We start from the raw sequence: 24,241 nt of genomic DNA, 5'->3' as shown, positions 1-24,241 counted from the left end.
GATTTTGCAATTATCTTGGAGGTATCATGTAACTGAGATATCCAGCCTGGGCATATGGAGAATAGCTTGGCTACCAGCCTCCAGCACATGAAGCACTCCTAACTCGTGTCAGACAAGGACTGAGACAAGTTCTAAACCCCTACTCATCTCCTCCTCTAGGAAAAGTAGTTCAGCAGGGAATAAACCAGTAACCTACAGGGGTCTGGCCTGTGTCAGCACCTGATGAGGAAGTCACAGCCCCCCTACATTAAGCATTGTAGAGATGCATAGGAAAAGATGAAGGGTTTAAATCTTTACGGACAAGTTAAAGCATTATCCTAAATATACACACAGAGATTTGAGGCTTAAGAGAGCAAATAACCTGATCAAAACCAACTCCCTGAGCACATCAGGAGAGAAATGAAACGGGAGAGAGGCAATCAAACCACATGAGGTCTAGAGGGCAAGTTACCCTCAAACAACCATTTCTGACCTACACATTCCCCATCCACAGCCCATCTCGGGGGGCTTTGGCCTCTGTACTGACTCAGTGCCCATCAGGTGGCTTGACACAGAACTCACTAGCCAGCAGAAAAGAAGAAAATTGAGAGGTTTCTTCCTGACCTACAGCCAAGATCTTCACCACAAGAGCACCCCTTCTTCTTTGCTGGGAAAGTCAATGCTAGCAATAGTATTTCATGTAGAAAATTCTGCATTTTGACTAGAGAGCGTAAACCATTTTATTAATGTCAAAGCATGAGCCTAGCAGGATCAGAAATTCTATGTCCTTCTCCCACCCAATTCACCACAAAAAGGAGGGGAGGTGGGTCTTTGTAGCTATTTGCTACTGTCTTTTTAAGCCTTTAAAACAATAGAAAACCACTCAATCATACGAGTGAAAGCTGATTCCAGGAGCTGAAAGACTCAATAAACACACCGAATATTGCAAGGCCTGTGATACCACAATGCTGGCAGTATTGTCATGTCTTTTCACAGGGGGTAACCTTGAAATGAATCCTAAAATGATTACAGGCCGTTGGTTTAAGCACACGCAGCTTTTCAATGAGACCTTGAGCTTTGCAATCCCAGTTAAAATAGGATTTCCTTGGGGATATAGTAATGAAAATACCCTTTGAAACGGGTACCTGTTAATTTTTCAGGTGTGCTCACAGTGTGTGCTTGTGATGAGGTACCCTGGCACCTCAGAGGGAAGCCCATTGTCTCTCCTTCATGTCATTTACTGCTGCAGACACGAAGCCATCTGGAGAGACTGAGCTTCAACCGGTTTCTCCATGGCAGGCAGCATAGGTGACAGCTCCTCATCTGCACCATCCACATTACTGGTGACCACTGTATTACTGATGACCAGGGCCACCACGCTGTTCACCCAGCCGCCATGGATTCCAGAGCGCTTTCAGGGCACAGATTATGCTCCCGATCCAGGCTCTGACTCAGAAATGCTATAAGGTAAGCATGGCTTACCGCAGTGTCCCCAATCTATTGCCAGCAATGAACAAAAAAGTTTCTAAATGTTGTGCATATGCCTCTCCCCTTCCCCCACTAAAATCAGCTCTAAAACTCTGACTTCCAGTCCTTTCTAATAGGACCTGATGTGTCCTAGGGCCCAGATCTACGCACAAGAGTGACTTTACACACGTGAATAGTCCCCGGAGTTCAACCATGTGCAAAAAGCTATTTGTGAGCCCAAGCCCTTGTGGAATCCGGGCCTTAGTCTAACCTGCTTCATTTAGCTGTCAGCGCAGCAGTCTCTGGTTTGCCTAGCAATTATTTCTTTGCCATCTGATGCAGAGGTTAGGTGCTCTTTGATACTGTTCTTTCAGCTTTCCCCTCCTCTGTGCGCTGCGGTGCCCACAAGGGATATGTGGATCTCTTAATCAGATATCATATTGACGTTGGCTGTCACTATGCACGATACCTAGATACGTTCAATCTCACAAGCACTTGTGAGTGCTCTTTTGAGAATAGCTACTGGGTAGTTACAGTGCCTAGAGGATGCTTGAAGGAAGGCTGTTACAATAAGAAACAGAGATTAAAAATAGTTTTTATCCATGCTCACTGATGGTCCTAGCATGAACAATCAGGCATTCACTTAGCGTGGGAGGGATCTCCCTCAGCCAAGCGAGACAGAGTTAGAAATCATCTGACAGAGAGGTGAGGGAGGTCACACATTACCCTCTGCCTGGGGATCCTCCCGTGTTTAATGTTGGCTCTGCTGCAAAATCAGATTATCCCAGGAAAAACAGTTTTCAATATACTTTTCTTCCCTGGATAATGTATCAGTCAACTTTCATATTACACTCCCAAGGATTTGTGTGGTTGTGCTGTGTTTGGGGTTTTCACCACCAAAGGCAGAACGTTAAAGTCTAAACTGAAGGTAAGAATAAACGCTCAGAATTAGAAATGGTGCAGTGAGGCTCTGGACAGAAGGTCTGTCCTGACTCGGGGCTCTTCCTAAGGGCTACCTTTAGCCTGGTGACGCTACGCTCCTGAGTCTTGCTGTAGCCAACTTGCGTTGGCAACAAGTAATTGAGGGCAGGAACCTAACATCAGATGCAGCCCCTCACTTGCCAGGAGGAGCCTGTCGTTGTCCCTTGGTTTACACAGGGGATGTTGTGCTAAGACCTATTCGTAGCTCTACAGGAGGCAGTCGGCTCTAGAGCACGACCAAAAGTGTTTAGTAGAGAAGAGGAAAATGTTATTTTAGGCCTGGACATAGTAATTTGAGCTGTGCCATCAAAGCACACTAGCTTCAGCAGGACTTTGTCCAGCAGCATGGGTCTCCCACCTCTGGACAGGCTGTAGGTCTTGGTTTTACAGCGTACCACAGAGAGGTGTTCTTCAAGTCCGAGAGTTTTTGTATAAAGTGCAGAGTAGCTGTGAAGAATGTTTTCTGAGAAGTGTGAGACATTTATTGATTAACACCATAAAACCAAACCGAAATACATTAAATGGTGAACATTCACATTTCATTCTAAAAAGGAAAAGCACTGCAACTAAGCCACACGGCGTATTTAAACGACGCTTTTCTATGGGATGCTGACATTGAGTTAACTTTGCCCTTCCCAAAACCAGATCGCACCTGCCTGTGTTTCACAACTCCTGCAAGCAAAAGCTTACCAGCGAGTAAGAGACCTTCACACAATGTCCCAGAAGACTCAGTCTTTGTACAAGCTGAACAGTATCTACCTGCAACCCAGGTCTTGGCACCACTGGCCGGTGAGAATGAGAAACCAAAGCTAAACAGATGTTAGGGTGCAGGACTGTGGAAAGGGAGGGGATGCACTGCCAAGCCCGGTGCAGCCTACATGCCTGCTTCTTTCTGCCTCCTAACGCCTTCTTAAAGCCACGAGTCTCTTCAGAGATATAAAACAAATACGAAAGTGGAGTAGATCCCTTTCTTCTCCTCCAACATGCCTCGGGACTGTCCCCAGCTCTGCCTCTGAAAAATGAAGTCTAGCTCTAAAGGGACCATGGGAGCTTAAAAATTTTGCAAGGCATCATCCTGCCAGTTTTGGTGTCCTGGTGTAGCCCAGCCTAACCTTCTCCCCCACTACCCCATTTTGCCCTTCAACTTTTTTTTTCCATTCCATGCAGCTTTGGCTCTGGTGTGCCAGAAAGGGCACACGCTGTGTTGATATAAACCCTCTGTTACCTGGCAGCAGCGATCAAATGTGTGTGTGGCAGGGGAATTTCTCCTCCTGTCCTCCATGGGGTAGAAAAGCACTGAAATTACACTTTGCTTATTCTTTTCTTCAGCTCCTGAAGCCAAAAAAAACTTTGGGAAAGAAGTAGCTTAGAAGTATAAACAGAATAATTGAAAAATACGGTTCTTTCTTTTAGCAAAAACAGTCTCAAATATTATAAAAGCCCAAGGACTGCATTGCTCTCGGGTCACAATAGCAGCTCAGTCTAATGCCAGCTGCCTGGCACGGCACGCCAGACCCCTCCAACAGTGTCACACTTGCTCCTGAGAAGTAAAATTCAGGCCTGTTCAAAAGGCCAGCTCGAGACATCAGCTAAGCCCCCCTAAGCCCTAAGAACAACTGAAGGCACAAGAGGAAAGAAATAAAGGATTATTTCAAACCCCAGGATTTTCTAAGTCGAAGCAGCACCTGGCCGAAGTCACAGCATAAACAGCCCAGAGCAGATCACAGGAGTGGCTGTGTCCTGGGAGAGCGACATAGGACTCAAACCACCCCCAGCTAGCAAATTAATTGACACTTGACAAACATGTTCAAAGCTGTTGGCCATTTTTTGGATTGTTTTTGCAAAGCTCAGCGCAAAGCTCAGCTCTTAAGACGCTGAAATACCTCAGCACCGTGAAACAACACGTGCCAAAGCCCAGCCTACGTTCAGTGTGAACGGGGTGTTTCTTGAAACCGGAGGGGACTCAGAGTCAAGTGCCAGAGTGTACTTGCCTGATTGTGTCTCCTCCTGCAGAGTTTGGGGCTTTTTCTGTTGATTCTTTGCTAAATGTGATGCCACACCCTGCACGCATCATCCTGAACGTGTTTAGGAATAACGGTACCTCTTGAAAGAAACAGGGGAACTGCAAGGCTGGAACCCACCGGCTCTTTTGCTTCCACAGCATCACACGTAATAGCAGCTTTTAGGTGGGGCCATGCTAAATAGTGTCACACAGTCGCACTGGAGGGTGTTCATGTGGGCCAGACTCCAACTTCTTATTCTACCAAGAACTTTGGAGATAGAGCTACAGTGTCATCAGTTACACAAAACTGGGGGTGGTGGGTATCTCTGGTGCTGAAGCAATGGCCAGGACTAGTTTAAAGCCTCCGCTAGGGTTCAACGGGAAGGGTCAGTACGCCTTCAAAGGGAGTCCAGCAACACGCTGCCTGGGCAGGATCCCCTTGGGGAAGGATTCTCTGGTGCCATGAGATTAGCTGGCCTCCAGTGAGTTGCTGATGGGAATCTGAATGGCTCATGGAAGAAGGCAGACTCTCCAAAGTGGGAAAGATTCACTCCCCACACTGAGAGAACATGCCGGGCTAAGAGCATTTTACTCAAAATCTTTACGGCAAAAAAGAGACGAGAGTTGGGAGGTGGGAGGCAAGAAAATCACTGTTTCATCCAGTTGAAAAGTTAAACCCTAATGTTTCTCTTTTTGCTAGATATGTTATCTTCACTACTCTGCTGAGAATAATGCCTCTGTTATAAGCCCAGCTAAAGATTTCTGGCTTATCAAGTTCAAGGCAAAGGAAAAGATAGAGATTTGAAGAGCAGGAGGGGAAAAAAACCATACAGCTTTAATGTCAGAGCTCTGGAAATTGAGATACTTATCTAAGTCTGTTTTCTCCTTTCCTTGATTATGTTACTTTGAATTTGGACGAGGAAACCAGCCTGGCCAACCTCACTTCTGCTTCTTTCACTTTCTGAAAACTATATTGTCATAGATGTGCACACAGATAGGCGTCTCATTGAGGATGGTTTCGCATTCAGAAGACATTTCCTGAGCCAGGAGACGATGATCAGAGAGACCTTTATCAGTCCTGTCATTAAAGACCATTGTCATCAGAGACTCGACAAACCTTGTCACACTAGCACTGATGATGGTGTCCCGCACCCCACTGCAGATTCGCCTTGGAGCACCACACCAGCATACAGCCACGATGCCCACCAAGCACGCAGCTCGCTAGTTAGTTCAGATGCAGTATTTGTGAACGGTGCTCTGGAAAACAGCAGGGTTTTGATTTGCTTTTAATACAGCAGATGCTTCACAGTCGTGAATCAGAGAGTTGCTCCCCAGAATTGTGTTCTCCCGTTGATTAAACTGTAACGTATGAGCTCACACATCAAATTATTCCCCAAAGACCTGACTCCTTCCACTTTTATATGTGTGTAAAATCCTTTTGAAATGAATCTGTTCTCCAAAATCTGCAATAATTCAGTAAGGGAGCTAGCTCTAAATAAAAGGAGAGAAAGATTATTAGCAGGAATGCAGGTGCTCAATGTTAGAAAGGAAAGAGATTAATAAAGGAAACTGAAAAACAAACTAAGGGGATTTCATGACTAACTCCACGCTCAACTGAATTGCATCAATATAAATGCAAGCACTGTGTGGGCCCCCAAATTAGGAACTATTTACAAAACAAAAAGCTTGCCTCAACTGCATTGTGCCTGTTCTAACCATACTGAATAGCCTGCCTAATGATGATTTCTTCTTTATTTGGGTCAGGTCTTGCTGAGGAAGAATTTTTTGAGAAACCAACGCTAAGCATTGCAAAAGACCACATTGTCATCTTACCAGGAGACACCCTAAAAATAAAATGCAGGTAAGGATTGCTCCAGCAATGCTGGATTTCCTCCACTGTATTGATTGCCTTGGCAGAGCGCAGCTTCTGGGTAGGGTAGAGCAGAGACTGCTGCACGGCCAGCTGGGAACTGGAGCTGTTTACCCTCACACGCATTTCTGCGTGGAGAAGAATTTGATGGGCTGTAATACAGCAGGGAGGAAAGTCTCAGGTCAGCATTCAGCTTGGCCAGATTCTTTATGTTGCAAAGGGGCCCAAGCAAAATCCTGAGTCAGCACATGGGAAAGCTTGTGGGAGGGGGATGTACCACGCTTAAGGACATGGCTAGAAAATCCTCGGCTGGAAATAGGTTCAGATTCAGCTCCTCTGCAGCTAAAATCACTCTTTCACTCCCTGTCCATAAGTAAATGACAAACAAGATCACCAGGGCATGTCATTAGCTCTTTACATATATATATGTATGAGCTTAAACTTCCTAACCTCAAGTACCATCTAGCCTGTAAGATGACAGTTAAATAAACAGCAGTTAGTGTGTGTACATTCAAAGACCTGACCTGTTTAAACATATCATATTCTTTAAATCAAAGATAACCAGGACTCGTAAAAAAACAGACTGCTGATATTGTAAATTATGGCAGCTCTTCAGTTCTTGGCACAACGTGTAAAAGCTAGCCATGCAAGAAACAGCAAAATTTTGGTAATGACGTGTGTTTATAGGGAGATGATCCTCTGGAAATGGGGGCTATAGCATCTGCCCACAGCTGACTGGCACACAACTACATATAATACAGAGTCAGAGCACTTTCTGTTGTGTCAAACATACATTAGCTTGCCCGGTCACACAAAAGGCCTCAGACTGAGATGTACGTAGGTGCTGCTTGCTCTCAGTGTGATTTATATCCCAAGCTACTGTGAGAGGCTGTTTTATAACTTCTTCCGAGAGCGTTGTAGGAGAGAAGGCTTAAGGTAATACAGACTATCACAGTTTCTCTCTCTCTCACACACACACACATTATTTTTACACCTTCTTGCAAAGTCCCCTTGACTGTAGCCACTACAGGGGCAGTTTCCTGCAAAAGAAGTTACTGGATACAGTAAGAAAAAGCAGTGGGAAGGTGAATCTAAGCTGTAGTTTATTCTGACACATAGGTCTCTTCTGACTTTTGTCCTAGTCTATTTAATTCATCGTTATAGTGAAAGAGAAACTGACTCATACTGTGTAAATTTGTGATGTCTCCTGGAGTGTAAGGCAGTTTTTTTCCAAATACCTCCAGCTAGCCGTGTGGCTTCTGAGGTCGCAACAACCTTACAGTGGTATTTTTAGCTCGGCAAGCAGCAAGCATGATGGCAACAAAGTTTAAACAGTCCTTTAAAATCTAGACGCAGCGCTTGATAAAACACGTTACGTGGGCCTGAGTTCAGTGTAGTGCTCCAGGCCAATTAATCCAGTACTTCTCAGTTCTCCATCCACTGCCCTTTCAATCTATAGGAACACCCTATTTTTCTCATACCACCTGATGAATAAATAGATGAAGAAATTATTAGCACTTCAGTCCCAAATTGCTTTATGGATGCAAAGCAATAAATCCACACGACAGGTCTGAGAAACAGAGAAGTATGCTAGGATGCTGCTGTGCTAGCCTGGGAACAGAGGCCTGGAGCTCTTCCGTTCCTTGACTCAGGTCACACAAGAGCCGGGAATAGAAGCTACAAGTGTGATTTCTGCACTTTGAGTGCGAGATTGCCTGTATCGGGTCCTCTGCGGATCTCTGTCATCCTGTCTTCTCTGACACACCAGCATCCGCACACTCACAGATCAGCTCCGGACTGGCCCAAAGGGAGCTCTGAAGTCCTTCGTACTTCCAGAGGGCATAAGGGCTGTGTGGAGCACAGCACGAGCGAGCAGACCCAGCAGGCAGCTGCTGAAGGCTGCGTTAACTCTGTGTGAACATCCCTTCTCCCTTAAACTCCATTCATGGGAGGTTCTTGGCGAGGATTTCCTGATTTTCGGCAGCCAGGTCAAAGCTACTGCTGCGACTCCCCTCTGCCAGATGTGCGAAAATCCCAAAGCAATAGCCAAAGTCTCCATCTTCCAGCAGGATAAAGTACCCAGAAGGAAAAAGTGGGCACATGGAAGGAAGCACGGGTGTGTGAAATCCCTGACCCGCTCTGCAGAGCACCCTTGCAGATTTCCAGCCCTGAGGGACACCAGACTGGGTGACGGTAGATGGGCAGGAACGTGATGACACGCTGGGAGTTGAGTGTCCGAATGTGAAGTAGCATTGTTCCATATTCCGGGCCAGGAGTCCCCTTTCTTAAGAGGCGGTCATTACGTCATTAATGACATTAGGAAGGTAGGGAAAGAGCACCGGGTAGGGACCTCTGCGTCAAAATAATTCAGCGCTCTGAAGGACAGGAAGGGGGTATGACGGATGAGGTGGGGTTGTCCAAGCCAACAGTGCATCCAAAATCGAGGGTGAGGCTGTTCACCAGAGAGGATATTCACACTTTTCCCGGTGCTCTCATTCGGCTACGTGCTGGGAATAACCTCAAGCGTTCAGCCCCGTGTCCGCATCATCTTCAGGAAGGCGACAAAAGGACGGGCAGAAACGGGGGCCAAGAGGATGTTTGTTTAAGTGTCACTGAATTTGCTGGCAAACGCGTTCCCGTACTGCACCTACGGCAGCGCTACAAAGCCACTGGCACAGAAAGGGTAGTTGGAGTTATGAGCCAACTGGAAACTTCACGCAGCTTGCTCGCTGGATACGTTGGGTATTAGGATCTCTGTACTGAGTCCATGTGTCTAAACCGGATTTCTCCCTGGTGACACTCAGCTGGGGAAATCCAGAGGTTCTTACTCCTTTCTCAGCTCGGCAAATGCCATGGGGTCAATGGGAATTCACTGAGCGAGAAGCGGTGAGACAACCCCCTGTCCTTTCAAAGAGTGGCCTCTCTCTCTGCAAACACAGACAGACCGAACTGCCTCCCTCTAATACTAACTTCTTCCCAAGAAAAATCCATGGACGACTACCCCCATACCCCACCAGTTTCCACATTGACCACTAAAAACCAGTCTGCTACAAAAAGACCATAATCTTCATGTCATAAGTAAGTACATCATGTACCAGTACATCACCAGAGCCCTCAAAGCGCAGCCCAAGCAGACGAGAGCTCCAAGAGCCGCCACGGTGCGGCCTGGTGTGTCCAAGCACCACAGGACCAGCACAACCAGTGCCCGCCAGCGAGCTAACTTAGATCATCAGTTGGAAGCTCTCTTTGAGTCGTGCAACAGGTTACCAAAAGGCCTTGTTTTCTGTCAGTGAACTACGTAGAATTGCATTTGACGTTAGCTGTGATCTTAGATAAGAGAACGAACGCATCAGGTGGGTGAAATGGCGTATCATCTGCCCTGCGAGCTTTATGTTCTGACTGCCATGACAAGGTGAATTGAACAAAAATGTGTCTTGAGCAGATATTCTAAGATTTGTAATCTGATTAGTTCCAGACCCTTCACAAAAATCAAGATTGAGTCACTGCTGATTAAGCAAGAAAGGTGATGTGCAGTTACATAAATGTTCTCCTCTCTCCATGCAGCCTTAGCAAAAGAAAATGTAAGTTAATTTAGCTGTTAAAATATGCAAAGTCCTCAGCTTGGAAGAAACATACAATTTTATCCAGTGCTTTCTAACGTTTGAAGTGGCTAAAATATAGTGTTATAAAAACAAATTCACAATCAGGAAATTAAAATGTTAAAATAAAAATTAAACTTTCCTCCAGGAGCTAGCTTGCTACAGCTCCCACAGACTGCTCCAGGAATCTGCTCTGCTCTGGGGAAGAATATGGGGTGATCCACCTTAATTCCTTATGGGTGGAAAAGCAAGCACCCAGCAACCTTTATTATTCATTTCCAAATGACAAGAGTAGGAACACTGGGAACATCAGTAACAGTTAGCCAGAAGGAAGCCCAAATTGTGTCTGAAGTCATGACTCTTATCTCTAATTTTGGTGTGTTGTATTGACAGGGGAGCACCTTCTGTAAGCTGGCTTTTGAGGGGGGACCAGAAGAAAGATCCCCGGGTGCACATAAGTAATTGCCACAATAACACGAGGCAAAGCTGCAGCACGCTCGTCATCAGGAAAGTCACAGCTAATGACACCGGTTACTTCACCTGCATTCATGACTCCCCTTCTAACGAGGATCTCATGGCCAAGATTTATGTGTTTGTTAAAGGTAAGAATTGCACTTTATGTGGTTGTAATGGCTTTTTGGAAACATAAGTTGTTTTCAGCTGTGGGATCTGTGCTATGCGGAACAAATAATCCAGTTCAGATGCTTTCACAAATCCCACCTCCCCACTAGCCCAGCGCTGGAGCGAGCAGCAGCTCCGACATTCTGAAGTGGCTGTGAGAACCAGAAATTACCTATTTTCTTCAATTTCAGGACTTGAAAACTGGATTGTCCAATCTAGTTTTGTGTTCCAAATAACCGACACACTGATTTCTTTCGAGTTCTTTTCCTTTTAAGATAAAACTATTTTATCCTAAAGGGTTTTGCTATCATGGTGCTTTTCCTTAGGTTCATCCTGAACAGCCAACTCCTCTCTCTCTCTCCCTTCCTCCCCAGGCACGAAACTCCCCACCAACATTCGTTGTAATTCCTCTCTCTCCTACACATTTGTGTACTGCTTTGTCCTTCATATCTGTGAGATGTATTCAGTAAACGTGGATGACTGCATTATACATATTTTATTGTAAAAAATGGCCCATTGCTGGTTTTTGTCCTCTTTGAGCTGCCTCTCCCCCATGTGTCAGAATCATTGAATTCAGATCCAATAACAAATGGAAGCAGAAACTTCAGAGGAGCGTGGTCCTCTGTGATTAAGTGAATATAACATACTGAACAACCATTTCAATAACACGACTTTTTGTTAGAAGACTATTCCCCAAAAATGCTGATTTTTTTTTTTTTTTTTCCAAATCTACTTGACAAATGCATTACCAAACCACTGAATCATCTTGGACCTTTCAAGCTGAGATTGTGAGTAGTCAGCCACAGGAGCTGACTTTTAGTGCCTTGAACAGGGGATGACATGAACTCCAGTGGTGCTAAATAGGCTGACTGTTCAGCTCCCCACAAATACTCATGAAAACGAATTAATTTCATTTTTCTAGTAAATGCTAAAACGTGATTCTCTGAATCCTCTTACTAAAACAAATGCTAGAGAGGCAATGAGCTTGTCTGATACTATTTGAATAGTCCAGCAAACTTACCCTTACAGAAAACACATGTATTTGCTGGGCAGCTCTGACAGTCTCATGGTATTGCTAAGGATGGTGAAACCACCACGAGGCGTGATGTCCATCCAAGGGGACCGTGATATACCCTCACAGCTAAAGTCAACTTCTGCACTACGAGGTGAACACACCTGTGTGATTCATGTGGATGACATTTTCCTGTCTCTTTATGTCTGTCCAAAATAGTCCCATTTCTACCCTTATCCTGCTTTCCCAGCAAGTCTTCCTCTTATCGGAAAGTAGCTTTTTGGTGTTACTTGTTAGTTCCTGCAGTCATTTTTTTTCTCCCTTTCTATTTCCTTTTGCTGATTTTTTTTTCTTGTTACTCTAAGCCCTGGTTGCTTTATCCACCCTAGTTCTTGTGCTGAGCTGTTTCCTTTTCTCATCACACACTGCTCAGATGCCCCACATCTAATATTGCTAACCCAGCCCAATGCCTACGCTTCAGGAAACAGTGCATTGAAAACCCCAGTTCTCTGTCCTGATTCAGTGCCCTGGCTGGCTACCCAGGCCTTCATTACTCTACGGCGGGAGCACGTGCAGGAAATGTTATGGATCTTTTGGGACCCCCTGAGCATTTTCCTTAAGAAAATATCTCCAGTTATGAAATGCCTGCCGACGATGCACTTGGAACGGTGCTAATCTGAAAAAAAAAATCACAGGATGTCCTCTTGCTCGCCTGAGGCTGCTGGGCCAAGGTTGCACTGGATGGCTGTTTTCTCTAAATCACCCTCCGAGATTGTCCTCTCTCAGATGCAATTTAATCGTGTCATAAGCACCCCCTGCTCTAAAAGCTCTTGCTCAGAGTCCTGTGCTTTAAAAGTTACTGAGGGAAAAGTGGGTAGAAGATGAACCAGCTTGTACTAGGTGCTCCATGGGTGAGGTAGTGAGAAAGGCAAGTCAGCAGGGATCCCTCTGGTCCATGTCCTAGCGAGCCAGCTGCTCATCCACCCCAAAGCAGAGCTCTGCCACAGCAGTTCAGTCTACAAGCTTGCGAGTGCCTGCTGGGATCTGACCCGCCAGTCTGAGGAAGCTGCTTGGCCCCAGTGAAATGAAGCTATTTATACCTCAGCATGGATGCTGTCCTGAGGGCACGCTCTTCCTCCCATTCAATCCCTGTGTATATTTGTTGAAAGCCAGCAGGCTGTTTTGGGGACAAGAAACGTGTTCTTCAGTGTGGGCTCTACGAATCGTGGAGTTAAGCAAGGCATTCAGAACGTACCTACAATTTTCTTCAATATTTAAACATGCCTTTTGAAGGAAATTGGTCCAGCGGTGTCTGGACATCGCTGAGAAACCCATCAGTTGTCTTCAAGTGAAGAAACTCACAGTTCCCTATGAGTGCCAGACAAGGGTGAGGTGCAAAAGACATCTCTCTGGATGTTTTGTGGAGAGACCAAGTGCTCAGCAGGGTGTTTATGATACTGAGCCAGGTGGAGTGAGAAAACTTTGAGCCAGACCCCAAAGGCTGGAGATTCCTCTGAGGTTACAAGCCATTATTGCCAAAAAAGGAAGAGGAATGGTATTTTTTCCCTTCATTCCTGGCCTGCTGCTTGACACCGAAATGAGAACATGATTGTATCGGAAGCCCTGCTTATTGGCTATTATTTCCTGTGCTTGCTTCTGTTTTTACAGCCTCCCTGGTAGAGTTTCTAAGCTCTGTCAGAATCTGGCATTCAGCAGCTCTCCCCCCGCCCCGGTGCAATTGAGCTGTGACCCCTGCACATCAGTCAGATCATAAGGGACCCGAAGGCGGCAGGGTCAGCCGCCACGCCTCAGCTGTGCACCGACAGTCCGGAGGGAGCGAGAACTCAGGATCTTAATCCTGAATAATTGTTCCCGAGGCGTTTTCTGCTTCCCGCTGCAGCTGCAAGTCCCAAGGATCTTAATTAAAAAGCAAGACAAGCCCCTTCTCCTGTTGCCCATCTCCTCGTTGAAAATACAACACAGAACAGAAATAGCCAGGTGTTGTTTAACTGCGTGGTTTAACTTCACCGCAAGTCTGAGGGATAACCTCTGCGGTGAAACGCGGCGTCCGGTCAAACACGGCGCTGCAGTGCTGAACGGGAAGAGCAGCCAAGCAACTCTCTCGTGGCTGCTGTCAGAGACCAGGGCGACTGGGGGAAGTCCACCCTCAGTCCCCAGAATGTGACGTCTCTGCTGAGCCAGCCCTCGACCAGCAGCAATAAAGACAAGTCTTCACTGCAAACCAGCTGCCCACGTAGGAGCCCACGTCAGAAAGTCTCACGTGGTCGGCATTTCCACGGCAAATGCTGCCAAAGCCAGTCAGCCAATGTTCGTTTGCTTCTATCTATCTCCTGCAATTACCCTTCCCAACCAAATGGATACTTCCCTGTGAGGAACATACTCATTTATTTCAACCTTTGAGATCCCTGTGCCAAAGGAAAGGGCAGGCTGTCTGTTTTGTGTTAAAATACAGAGAGCCCTCTCCACAGTGTCTCCGAGAGCACATACAAAATGGAACACGGCTTCGAGAAGGAGGGAAAAAAAGACAAATCAAGCAAAGATTCACTCCACTTTCCCAAAGGGCTATCCCAGGCCCCAGCCTAGACAGAAGTCAGGACTTGCAGCTCTCAGCTATTTGAAATACTGTTACTGTCAGCAAAGCGACTGTCTCCAAGTAAGACAGTCCTCAGGGTGTCGGCTGGAAGAGCTCTGTGTACCCGCTGAAACGCTGCCTCAGCTTTTGCAGTGCTTTCCCCTTGCAGTCCTTAGCTCTGTGCAGCAGTAAAGGATTTGCTGCACTTTTTTTTGTACCACTCAGTCAATGCATCAGTAGGAAGAAGCATGAGCTCAGTTCTGTTTTGCTTCCCTCCATCAGCAACTTGTCCAACACCATTCCTGTGGTAACCGTAACCGGTCGCATCTTGCCAAACAGCGTCTAGAAAAGTTCACCCAAGTTTTCCAGCCGATTCCTGTCCACACACACCAAGGGTTCTGCTTTGGTAGAACGGCAGGGCTAAAGGAGGCAACCTCCTCAGCGCAGACGTGGGACACGCAGGCCAGCCACAGACATCCTCTATTATTTTTTATGCTTATTCTGTTTCTTGAAATAATTATGGCCATGATAGGGCTGGCTCTCAAATAACTACTTCAGCAACACGAGCCCCACCACCTCTGACCAAGATACAGTAATTGGCACAAAATGATGTATGTGAGCCCAATGCCTCAGCGTTGGCTGCTGCTCAAGGGTCCAAGTCCACTGGTGCAGAATCACCGATTCCCGTTTGTGCCTACTCTTTGAACACATAGATTGTTGAACATTTTAACAGTGTCTTCCCACCCAGAACAACTCAGCTGCTGGTGTTTCCCCATCTCAGTGTTACTGTGAGTTAGGAACACGGCAGGATTGAGGGAGTAATTTATATCCATGTATTTGGGTTTCAGCACTGATGTTCGCAGGAACACGGTGTAACTAGGAGATACCCCTGTAGAGAATTTGAGTTCTGGCTCCTTCTGAAGATCGTATGGACACCATGAAGCACCAGCACAGCAAGCCTGAGCTGTAGTGTAGTCCTGCCAGGAGTCCAGAGCACAAGAACTGGAAATCAAATTTGAAGGAAGACAGACTTTTATATGGGAGCACAAGTCCTGTTAAGGCCATTCTGAAGGGAAAAAAAAGGACACATCCAAGCAGCTTGTCCTGTCAGAGCATGCATCTCGCTGCTTCTCAGCTCCAGCAGCAGCCCCAAGGAAGGGTACGAGCTCTCCCTCACTATTGCAAAGAATGGGGAGGAGAGGTGGTACAAGCACTGCATCAGGGTAGGGTGTCACATCAACCACAGTCTCTGCCTTATCAAACAGTAGAGCCCAGAGCTGTGAAGCTCCATCTTCTTCATCCCTTCCCCACCAAGAGAAATCTGAAGAGGATGGAAGTGCATGAAAGCACCCCTCACATGAGATCATACTTGGGTTCTGATGTTCTTTGAAGCTGATTTCTGCCTCCTTAATTCTCTTGACAGTTCACAGAGATAATCCGAAAGTGAGAAGCAGAAATGCAGGGCCAGGGTGACAGCCCTGACTTGGGCTTTGGCTTGCTTTCCAGAAGATATTACCAGTGAGAACAGAGCTGGAGCTGCATTTCTTCTTTCTTTCTCGCTGGAGACACCGAGACAGCTACACTTGCTGCCAGACACTCAGCAAGCTGAGATAGGCAAATGCTGTCCTGTCTGCTCAGCGTGGAGCCCAGCAGATAAGCTGGCTGTGTCGCACAGACTGGTGGAAGGGTTTGGCACCACATCCTAGTTAACAGGGTTTAGGGCCACACGATGTGGGAATATAGGCTATGTCACTGTGCAGGACCCTCTCCATTGTTCCTCAAGCATTAAGGGCTGGATGCAAGGGGAAAGTAAGATGCTTTCAATTCTGAATCAAGACAGGCAGTATCTTCAAATCATATCCTAAAGGGTCACTTTTAAGTGGAGGCGCCTTGTAAGATACGATGTTGAGTGAGCAGCATATGTTCCTGGCACTAGGTCAGTGACAGCGCTTGACATCCCAGCAGGAAGAGGTAACGATCCCTCCTGCTCATTGATCTCTAAATGAAAGCCTGACAGCCAAAATCACACACACAGTTCCCTCACTTCTTCCTTCCCATTTCTTATCCACTCGGCAATTACTAATTGCTGAACCTTACCCAGGGCTCTGCTGCTGGCAGCTGCTAATGTAGGGGACTTGTACTTAATGACGGGACTTCAGGTAAAGCTGGTGAATATTTTCTAGGAAGTCTATGCCTGCCTAAAACCTAGTGTCGTGGGGAGTCAGAATTTATGAATTCTTCTGATGCTTGAAACGTAATTCCAGCCAAAGTATGGAGACTTGGGTTTTTTTTAAAAATAAATCTTTCCATGTTGGCTTTCATTTGTTTGGCAGTGAGAAGCATTTTGCTTCCACAATTCTTGAAGTAACACTTTTTAAAGTAATGTTTTTCTCTACAAATATTCCTGTGTTTCTAACAGTAATCTCCAGGGGAAGAATGTATTTCATTTGCCCAAAACAGAATGCTTCATGTTGACTCAGAATGGCTTCTGGGGGTTTTGCAGTCACTTTTGTTTTGCCTAAAGATAAAATATTCTGTTTTCTGTTTAATCTAAACATTCCACCACCAATTCTTTTCATTGTCCTGCCAAACTGAAAAGTCCTTTATTTTCAAAGACCCAGTTTCAAAAGAAGTGACCTTATAGAAGTTACTCCTGTACCTAGAAGAAGCTTTGATGGGTTACCAGGAGGAATACAGCAGACCAGGCAATTTCCTTCTACAGCTTTCCAAAATACTCTGACCAAAGTGCCATTTAACATGAAGAACAGATTATAAACCTCCTCTCTGTGTTTTTGACCTTGATGAAGACAAACTTCATGGGGATTATGGCAAAACATGAACTTAAAGAACCTGTGAAACTCTGCCCAGGCTTCCCAGCTAAGGTATGACTGAATGAAGAAAACGAATAGTGAGGGTGAGAGAATTCTCTTTAGCAGGAACAAAGGGAGAAGCAAAATGAGAATGGTCAGGAATTTCACAGAGACAAGCAGCCGTGGATGACTGTCCTCAAAGGCCATTTAATGCTCATCATCTCTGTGGGCTGATGGATAGTATCTGAAGGGAGAGGTGATGTTATCTCCACAGCTTTAGACATGACACAAATATCATGAGACAAATGGCCGTCACGGTGTATGAAACATGAGCAGAAATGAAAAGCACCCGAAATCCTGTACAAAACCCTGCGTGTGCGTTTGTGTGTGTGTGTGTGTGTGCCTCAGGAGGATGTTTCAAACATGCAGGCAGGTGACACAATGCTGAAAAATCAAGAGCTGTAGGAGAGAGCCTGAATCTACAACACGATGAGTTCTTGGGTGCAACGCTGGGTGGCTTTCAAGTCCCTCAGCTTCATCGGCTGGCAGGACGGGGCCGTGAGCCCTCTGGAGAGCAGGACTCAACCAGCAAGTGAGCATGACATAATGACAGGCCTCCACTGCTTCCTGGTAGATAGTCACCTATACTTACACTAATCAAAAGAACAGATGTCACCGCGAGGTGAAGGAGCCCCGTATCTGGGTTCACACGCTGCCACTACGGAGGCTTGAAGAGGGACCTGCACGTTCCCCAGGCAATTGCTGAGTTAAAAGGGACCCTCCCTAAGCTCATCTCAAGCAGCAATTAATCTCCTCCTAGACCAAACGAGAATTTAAACATGAAGGGCTTCGCTGCCTGAAGGTAAACAATGTTCTTGCAGGCACTTGACCTTTGAGTTGCTTTTGTGCGAGGCACGCTTGATTTCCCTGCCTGGCTCCGTCCCTGCGGCTGGACAGCAGGCCCCCTTCCCATCCCCTGTCCCGCTGCCTCTGCTTCCTTCGCCTCGCTGTTTGTGTTCCCTCTTGAGCCGGGCTGGGTAAACAGTAACACCCTGGTCTGGCTGCTGTTTCCTGCAAACTTCCACTGACCTGCAGAGGTAGACAGCCAGTCTGAGACCGAAGGGAAGGGGCCTTTCCCTCGCCTTGGAGCTGGTGCTGCGGCTGATAAGTCCCTAATGTGCTACAGCTCCTGTCTTTCTTCACATATAATGAGCTTTGCAGCTCATGGTAAATTATTCTTTTTAATTATCCTATGGGAATTGATGGGTGTTTCTTTCTGGGTAAGATTCATACCTTCCCAACTCAGGAGGAACAGATGTGCCAAGCTACAGGGAAATACCCCACTTTCATAAAGTGTTTCTTTGCTGAGAATTTTTTTCCCTTGGAGTTCGGTGCTGGTAACTGCAGAGAGGACGACACCTGCATTTCCCATGCCACAGCTCTCCAAATTGCAACAGTTGAGTGCAACTGATTTACACCATCTGGAATTTGAGATCCTCCTGGAGGCTAAGGTTATCGGTTTTAAAGGAAGGTGACCCCGTCCCTTTTGTTTCACAAAGTTCTGTCTCTGAGAGACGTTTTTACCAGGAGTTAACGGATTGCTGACTACCCTCAGGTGGTGAACAAGTTTGTAAAGCTGGCAGTGACACTCCCGATGTTCCAGCAGATCATTTTTCCATGCCACAGTCAGCCTGAACTACTTAGCAGGTCCATGAAGGATTCGGTTTTTTGTCTGCACAAACCATAACAAAGGTATCAGCTGGCACTTGATTAGTTCCCTATTCAGCATTTATTCTTTGTCATTTTGTTAAGACCCAAAGCTGAGCCACTTTATACTTGCTTATCTGTTAAGTGAACAGTCCGGCTGCCTGGAAAGTGCTCTTGTGGAGGGTGTCTCCTTCCCAATGCCAGTGGGGTCAGCTTGCTCCCGCCTACATACAGCCTCTTTCGGCTGAGGCTATAAACTGGATAAAGCACTGAGATAACACAAATTACAGCCATCTGCTGACTGCACAGGGCGCTAGGAAACCTGACTTACTGCAGGAAAGAGAAGGACCCATAAAATATAAAACCTTTTTCTCTCTTTTTTTTTTTTTTTTTTTCCAAAACAGAGTGAGAATAATGCCCAGGAGACCTGGCATCCACCAGAGATGAACAATCAATTGCAGCTCACACCACCCTCTCCTTTCCCAGCCCAATCTTTACAACCCAGAAACTGCCTTTTGCTGTAGTTAATTGCACAGGGACTTTAAAACACTATCTAGGTTTCAAATACTGATGGTAGAAGGCTAGATTTATATATTTTGGCTTCCAATACAGATTGTAGCTTATGATCTGGGATGGTGTCATGGCTAGACATACGGCAATTCAGGTGCAGGCTGCTATTAAAAATCAATTAGGAATGAAATACAGCTTCTGTCATATACACTGCAAATTCACGCTTCCCATTTAGGTAGTTTAGTACCACCATGATGAGTATCTGTCCTGTACAGCTGAAAAAAGTAGATCATTTTTAGGTCTGTTGTGAATCTGAAATTTTGGCAGAGGTCAGTCTTGGAGGTAGGAAGAGTTGATGGAGGAGAACGAGGTTAAATAATTATTTTTTTTTCCCCGAACAGGAAACATTTTTTGAGAAATTTTACTCTGTTTTGACTAAGATATTTCAATCATTGCGTAATTCAATATTTTCTGACATTTTAGGATTATTTAACTTTTGCTTAACTGCCTTCTTTTGATTTATGTTACTTTTAAAACAAACACTGCTATTCCGAAATTGCCTTTAAAAACACTGGCACAAATATTTTTAAATTCAGTGTTCCCATCTTTTCAGTCAAAACAGTCAAAATTTGATCCAGATTGGTGAATAGTTTGGTATCAAGAAGCTCCTTTTTTTCACAGCAAGTTTCCTCTTGGCCAATCTTCTTGTCGTATCCCCCAGTCACGTGGCACATCACTTGTTCTCTCTTTTTCTCCATAGGACTAGCTATAGATATGAACACACTTCCCCTGACACTTTTTTGCACTCCCAGTGTTTGTTGCAAACACACAAAAATCTACTTTCTCTGCTCTGTCCTATATCAGATAATCCAAGGATCTTCTTTTAATAATCCAGGGTCTTGTTTTAAGTCGAAAGGCCTTTTACCATTTGCACAAGCTTTAAAACTGGCTATAAAAATATCACCACATTTGGTACCTCTGAGTATGGTTTAGCTGGAGAGCGAGACTGCAGAGGTACTAAGCAGCACGAATGCCCAGGGACAAACACTAAGCACATTTTCGTAGCGTGACTCAATAGAAGGAATTAGCAGATCTGTTTGGGAAAGTGCATAAGACACTGGAATGAGTAGAAATATTTCCTATTAGTTTTAGGGATTGGAACAAGCTACCAGGTTGTGGTCCGGAGATTAGGTTTCTCAGCTCAAGGCTTGATTAGGATCAGCGCCTGCCTAACCAGAAAGTTCCGATGTGCATCCGAAACTCCCTAAAAGCGGGGAAATTACAGGTCTAATTTTTTCATTCGAATAATCTCTCTCACATAATGTTTCTCCAAAGGGCATGCTTTTTTATAGACCAACCCCATCAGAACAAATCAATGACATGGAATAAAAGCTGACATGAAAAGATATTACTAGAAATGATAGACATCATCCAGATTTCTGGTCTTTATCTTCTGTTTTACCGCCTCATGTTCAGTGCTGCTGCTCAGCTCCTTTCACAGCTCCCCGCAGTAATCACACATCTCTTGTACTTGCACAGTGACCCAAGGGCCTTTTGTAAAACATCACCGTAACACGTGTGACCTTTCTCATACACACAAGGAGCTCCCACCAACATCCCCCCTCATCGTGGTGAAGCACGCGGTACATTTCATCCACTAAGAATCCCATTTCCAGTTCTCAAAGCTAAAATCAAGCTATTAAAAATACAAAGGCAACAGTTCCACTCTCCGTTCTCAATCGCTGCCTTTCACCCTTCAAATTCTTTGTGAAACTGGTTTGGACTGTGGAGTGCAGGAACTCCAGCTCTGCTCCAAGCTAACTCTGTGAAGATTAATTCCAAGCGACAGCACTTAGGTATTTCCATGGCATTCCTTAAGCGAAGACTGTTGTCATTAGCCAAGAAATGAACACTGATATCCCCAGATGAACGACCTGTTCCCAGATGAGTTACCAGTCATGGGGAAATTAAGACAAAGCAAGTCAGATAACCCAACCCTATGTTTTCCTTTGTCAGTGGAGCTGTGGAAGAGCAAATCCAAGTCTCACGCTCCCATGTTCAAACTGTTCTGCAGGTCACCAATAAGCCCAGTTACATCACCTGCATGCAGAACACTCGTTACTCAGAAAAATTCAACATAAATAAGCACGTCACCAACTGTTTGATTACAGATCCTCCAGCATGGAATACACAGCTCCCTGCTAGGGTCCAAAGGGTGAACATTTGTTTTAAATTGAAAAGTGGATCCCCGCTGATTTGAAGCAAAAGACTGTTTGCCAGGGATGGAATACTGGGAAAGGAGAAATTCTGGAGGGTTTCACAACTTCAGACTCTTTGTCGAGAGTAGCCAAAATGGCCAACTCCCAGAAGGGGATACTTGGAATTTTTAAAGCTCCACGTACAGGATTTTTTCCCTCACTAGCTAAAAAAGTTAGAGAAATATTTCACCATCTTTTCATGGAGATTTTAGAACATTCCCCGTTTTGCCAACAGATGAAGGAGGGAGAGCAGCCTGATACAGTAATGCAAGGATTGATGGGAAGAATAGATAGCGTTACCCCAACACACTTAACTGGGGCTAGCTTCAGTCACAGAGCAGCTGCCACAACAACCTTAGATGTAAAATGCGAGGGTGCATTTAGGTGAAAGGACCGGGGCCAGCTGGCCTGACACAGTGGTGCTAAACCAAGACGATCACACACGTTCAGGCTCTTAAACACAGCCCGTGGCTTTGATTTTTGTGTTTGAGAGGCGTCTGCTCACAGATATACACAGCCTTTACTGCTAGAAAAGATCCACTAAGCAATAAGTAACTGATTTTTTTCTGTACAAAAAAATCCCTCAATATTACATCAGGAATTAGAGAGGAAACATGACACAAGGATACAAGGGAAGTTCAGGAAATACGTTAATGACCTTCATCAAGAAGGATAATTTTCCTCATTATACACCCGAGAACCAGTCGCCTACGCTATAGGTGTTTCCCTTTTCCAAAGCTGAAGTGTTTGGCCGTTGTTGAAGGCCTTCTACCGAGCCATAGCGATGGATGTGTCAGCCCTGGCCAACAGCATTCCTTACCAATTTAGCCCATTTGGGCAGAGGGCAGCATTCTTTTGAAAACGGATTTTAACTTCCTCGTAGCACCTCCTTTTTTATAGCACTATCAGAATACTTCAGAGCACATTTTTGCAACCTAGATTGTTCACAAACCTTTCATGTCAGCTATTTCCCATGCTTTAGGCGAAGACATTTCCAAAATGCAATGAAGTGTGCGGAGGCAGGTCCCAAGCCAAGGATAAGCAGGCTGAGGTTACAGTACAGGGTGCACATCCTTTCCTGACAACAGTATAATCCAAACCTAAAGGGGGTGACTGCCTACACTGTGTGGTGTAGATGGCATTGCATTAGCTGAATGGTATCTGACACTTTGCACCGTAGGAATATCAAGTCAAAGGATGTTTTTTAGAAAAATCTTAAACATTATTTAATTTTCTGATGACCATCACTGTATTCATACAATGAAAAATCAGTGAATGAGACTCAGAAGCTTTATTAACTTAAACTACCTCAGATTTTTATTTATTTCTATTGTATGTGTATATCCTGTCTGATTTATTGTGGCAGATCAGTAGAAGATCCCACAGTTCCCCACGAGTGTGACTAGAAAGGTTATTCTTGCCTAGCTTTGAGTATTGGGGGTCTACATTCCCCTTTTCCATGCTTTCTGCACTGTTCCAGAGGTTCTCATTTACGGAAAGAAGCTTTTTTTTCTTTCAGTAGATTTACCTTAACTGCTGTTAAGCTATTGTAGCACTTAACTGCTGCAGAATTCAGGAGTGCTGCGGTATGATATCACCTATAAAAGAAATTCAGAGGACTGGGGAAAGAACTAACTCCAGTGCCATGAAGACATGTGGAGCTGATTTATTAACGTCATTTTTACAGATGGAGAATGGATAAGAGAAGGAGTTTTTTTACAAAATTACACTGCAAACCGGTAAAAGAGGGTTAGAAATGGGGTATTCTGATTCTTGGTCATTGGCTGTAATCCCTAGATGACAGTGGCATTTGCAAACAAGCAAGCTGTGACTGGATGTCTTGTCACACGCTACAGCGAGCCTTCGACGGGCAGTTAGCTGCTCAGATTACAGGGCCCTTCTGGTCATTGATCAGCAAAGGAGCAGTCTGGCAAATCAATGTTCTTTTCCCTGCAGACTACAGAAATCCATTTGTGGAGATTCACCCGGAACACCCCGAAATAATCTACATTTTAGACGCTAAGGAAACAGTTGTCCCTTGCCGAGTTACCTCACCAGCTATCAAACCTAAGCTTACCCAGGTAAGTGACTGTTTTAGAGCAACTCAGTCAACTCAGAGGTATGGGCTGCCAATGCAATAGGTAAAAATGCAAAATAAAATGTATGGAGCTAGGCAAGTTCTAGAAAAAAACAGCAAAGACACTGAAAATCCAGAAGCACAGTCCTGCTCTTGCAGTGTACTGCTACTGAATTGTGTACAGGGGTGTTTTGGGGATTAGGTTGAGTTTATGACATATTTTTCTCATCTTGTGGCTTGATGTTCCTCCAAAAATAGGCAAAGATGGATGAAAAGGCATTATTTTTCTTCAAAATTCCTTGCATAACACCTGGCTATTAGCTATCCTCATGAAAACTTATCTCTTTTATACCTTGAACCTCCTCAGGACAGTTGCCCATTTCTGCTTAATTTCATAAATTTAAACCAAGTTTCAGCCTCAGAAGCAAATGGCTAAACCATCCATCCCTCTGGCAGCAGTTACATCTGAATGTCAAGGTTACAGAATGGTCTGTGGAGGCCAAGGCCGTTTTGTATAATAAAAATGGTAATTTAAGGTCTGGGGCTTCCTCAGTCGATGGAGATCTAGTCGCTCATTTAAAGGGCTTTAGAATTGCTCTATAGAGAAGCCTGTCATGGAGTGAGGAACAGAACATAGGTCTCCTGGCTCCAATCCTGCCTAATAGGTTATGTGCCTTCCCCTTCCCCTGCTAGGCTGACGGTTAGAGCTGTCCTAATGGGAACAAGAGCTCATCCTCATCCTCTGCCCCTTTTCC

The 24,241-nt window shown here is 45.2% G+C and overlaps 1 protein-coding gene across 1 annotated transcript in view; it reads left to right on the top strand.

Moving 5' to 3' along the window:
• The first annotated feature begins 5,482 nt into the window (after positions 1-5,482).
• The window catches only part of LOC104352162 (vascular endothelial growth factor receptor kdr-like), a 95,726-nt gene continuing 76,967 nt past the window's right edge, over positions 5,483-24,241 (top strand). Inside the window, exons 1-4 of the mRNA XM_086470695.1 lie at positions 5,483-5,681; positions 6,194-6,290; positions 10,292-10,500; positions 23,366-23,490. Coding sequence (XP_086326821.1) covers positions 5,483-5,681; positions 6,194-6,290; positions 10,292-10,500; positions 23,366-23,490 — 630 coding nt within the window. The remainder of the gene's footprint in view (positions 5,682-6,193; positions 6,291-10,291; positions 10,501-23,365; positions 23,491-24,241) is intronic.

Source organism: Leptosomus discolor, chromosome 9 (assembly GCF_034619465.1).
Source record: "Leptosomus discolor isolate bLepDis1 chromosome 9, bLepDis1.hap2, whole genome shotgun sequence".
Taxonomy (NCBI): domain Eukaryota; kingdom Metazoa; phylum Chordata; class Aves; order Leptosomiformes; family Leptosomidae; genus Leptosomus; species Leptosomus discolor.
Note: the sequence above shows the minus strand (reverse complement) of the source record. Positions and strands in the feature narration are given on the sequence as shown.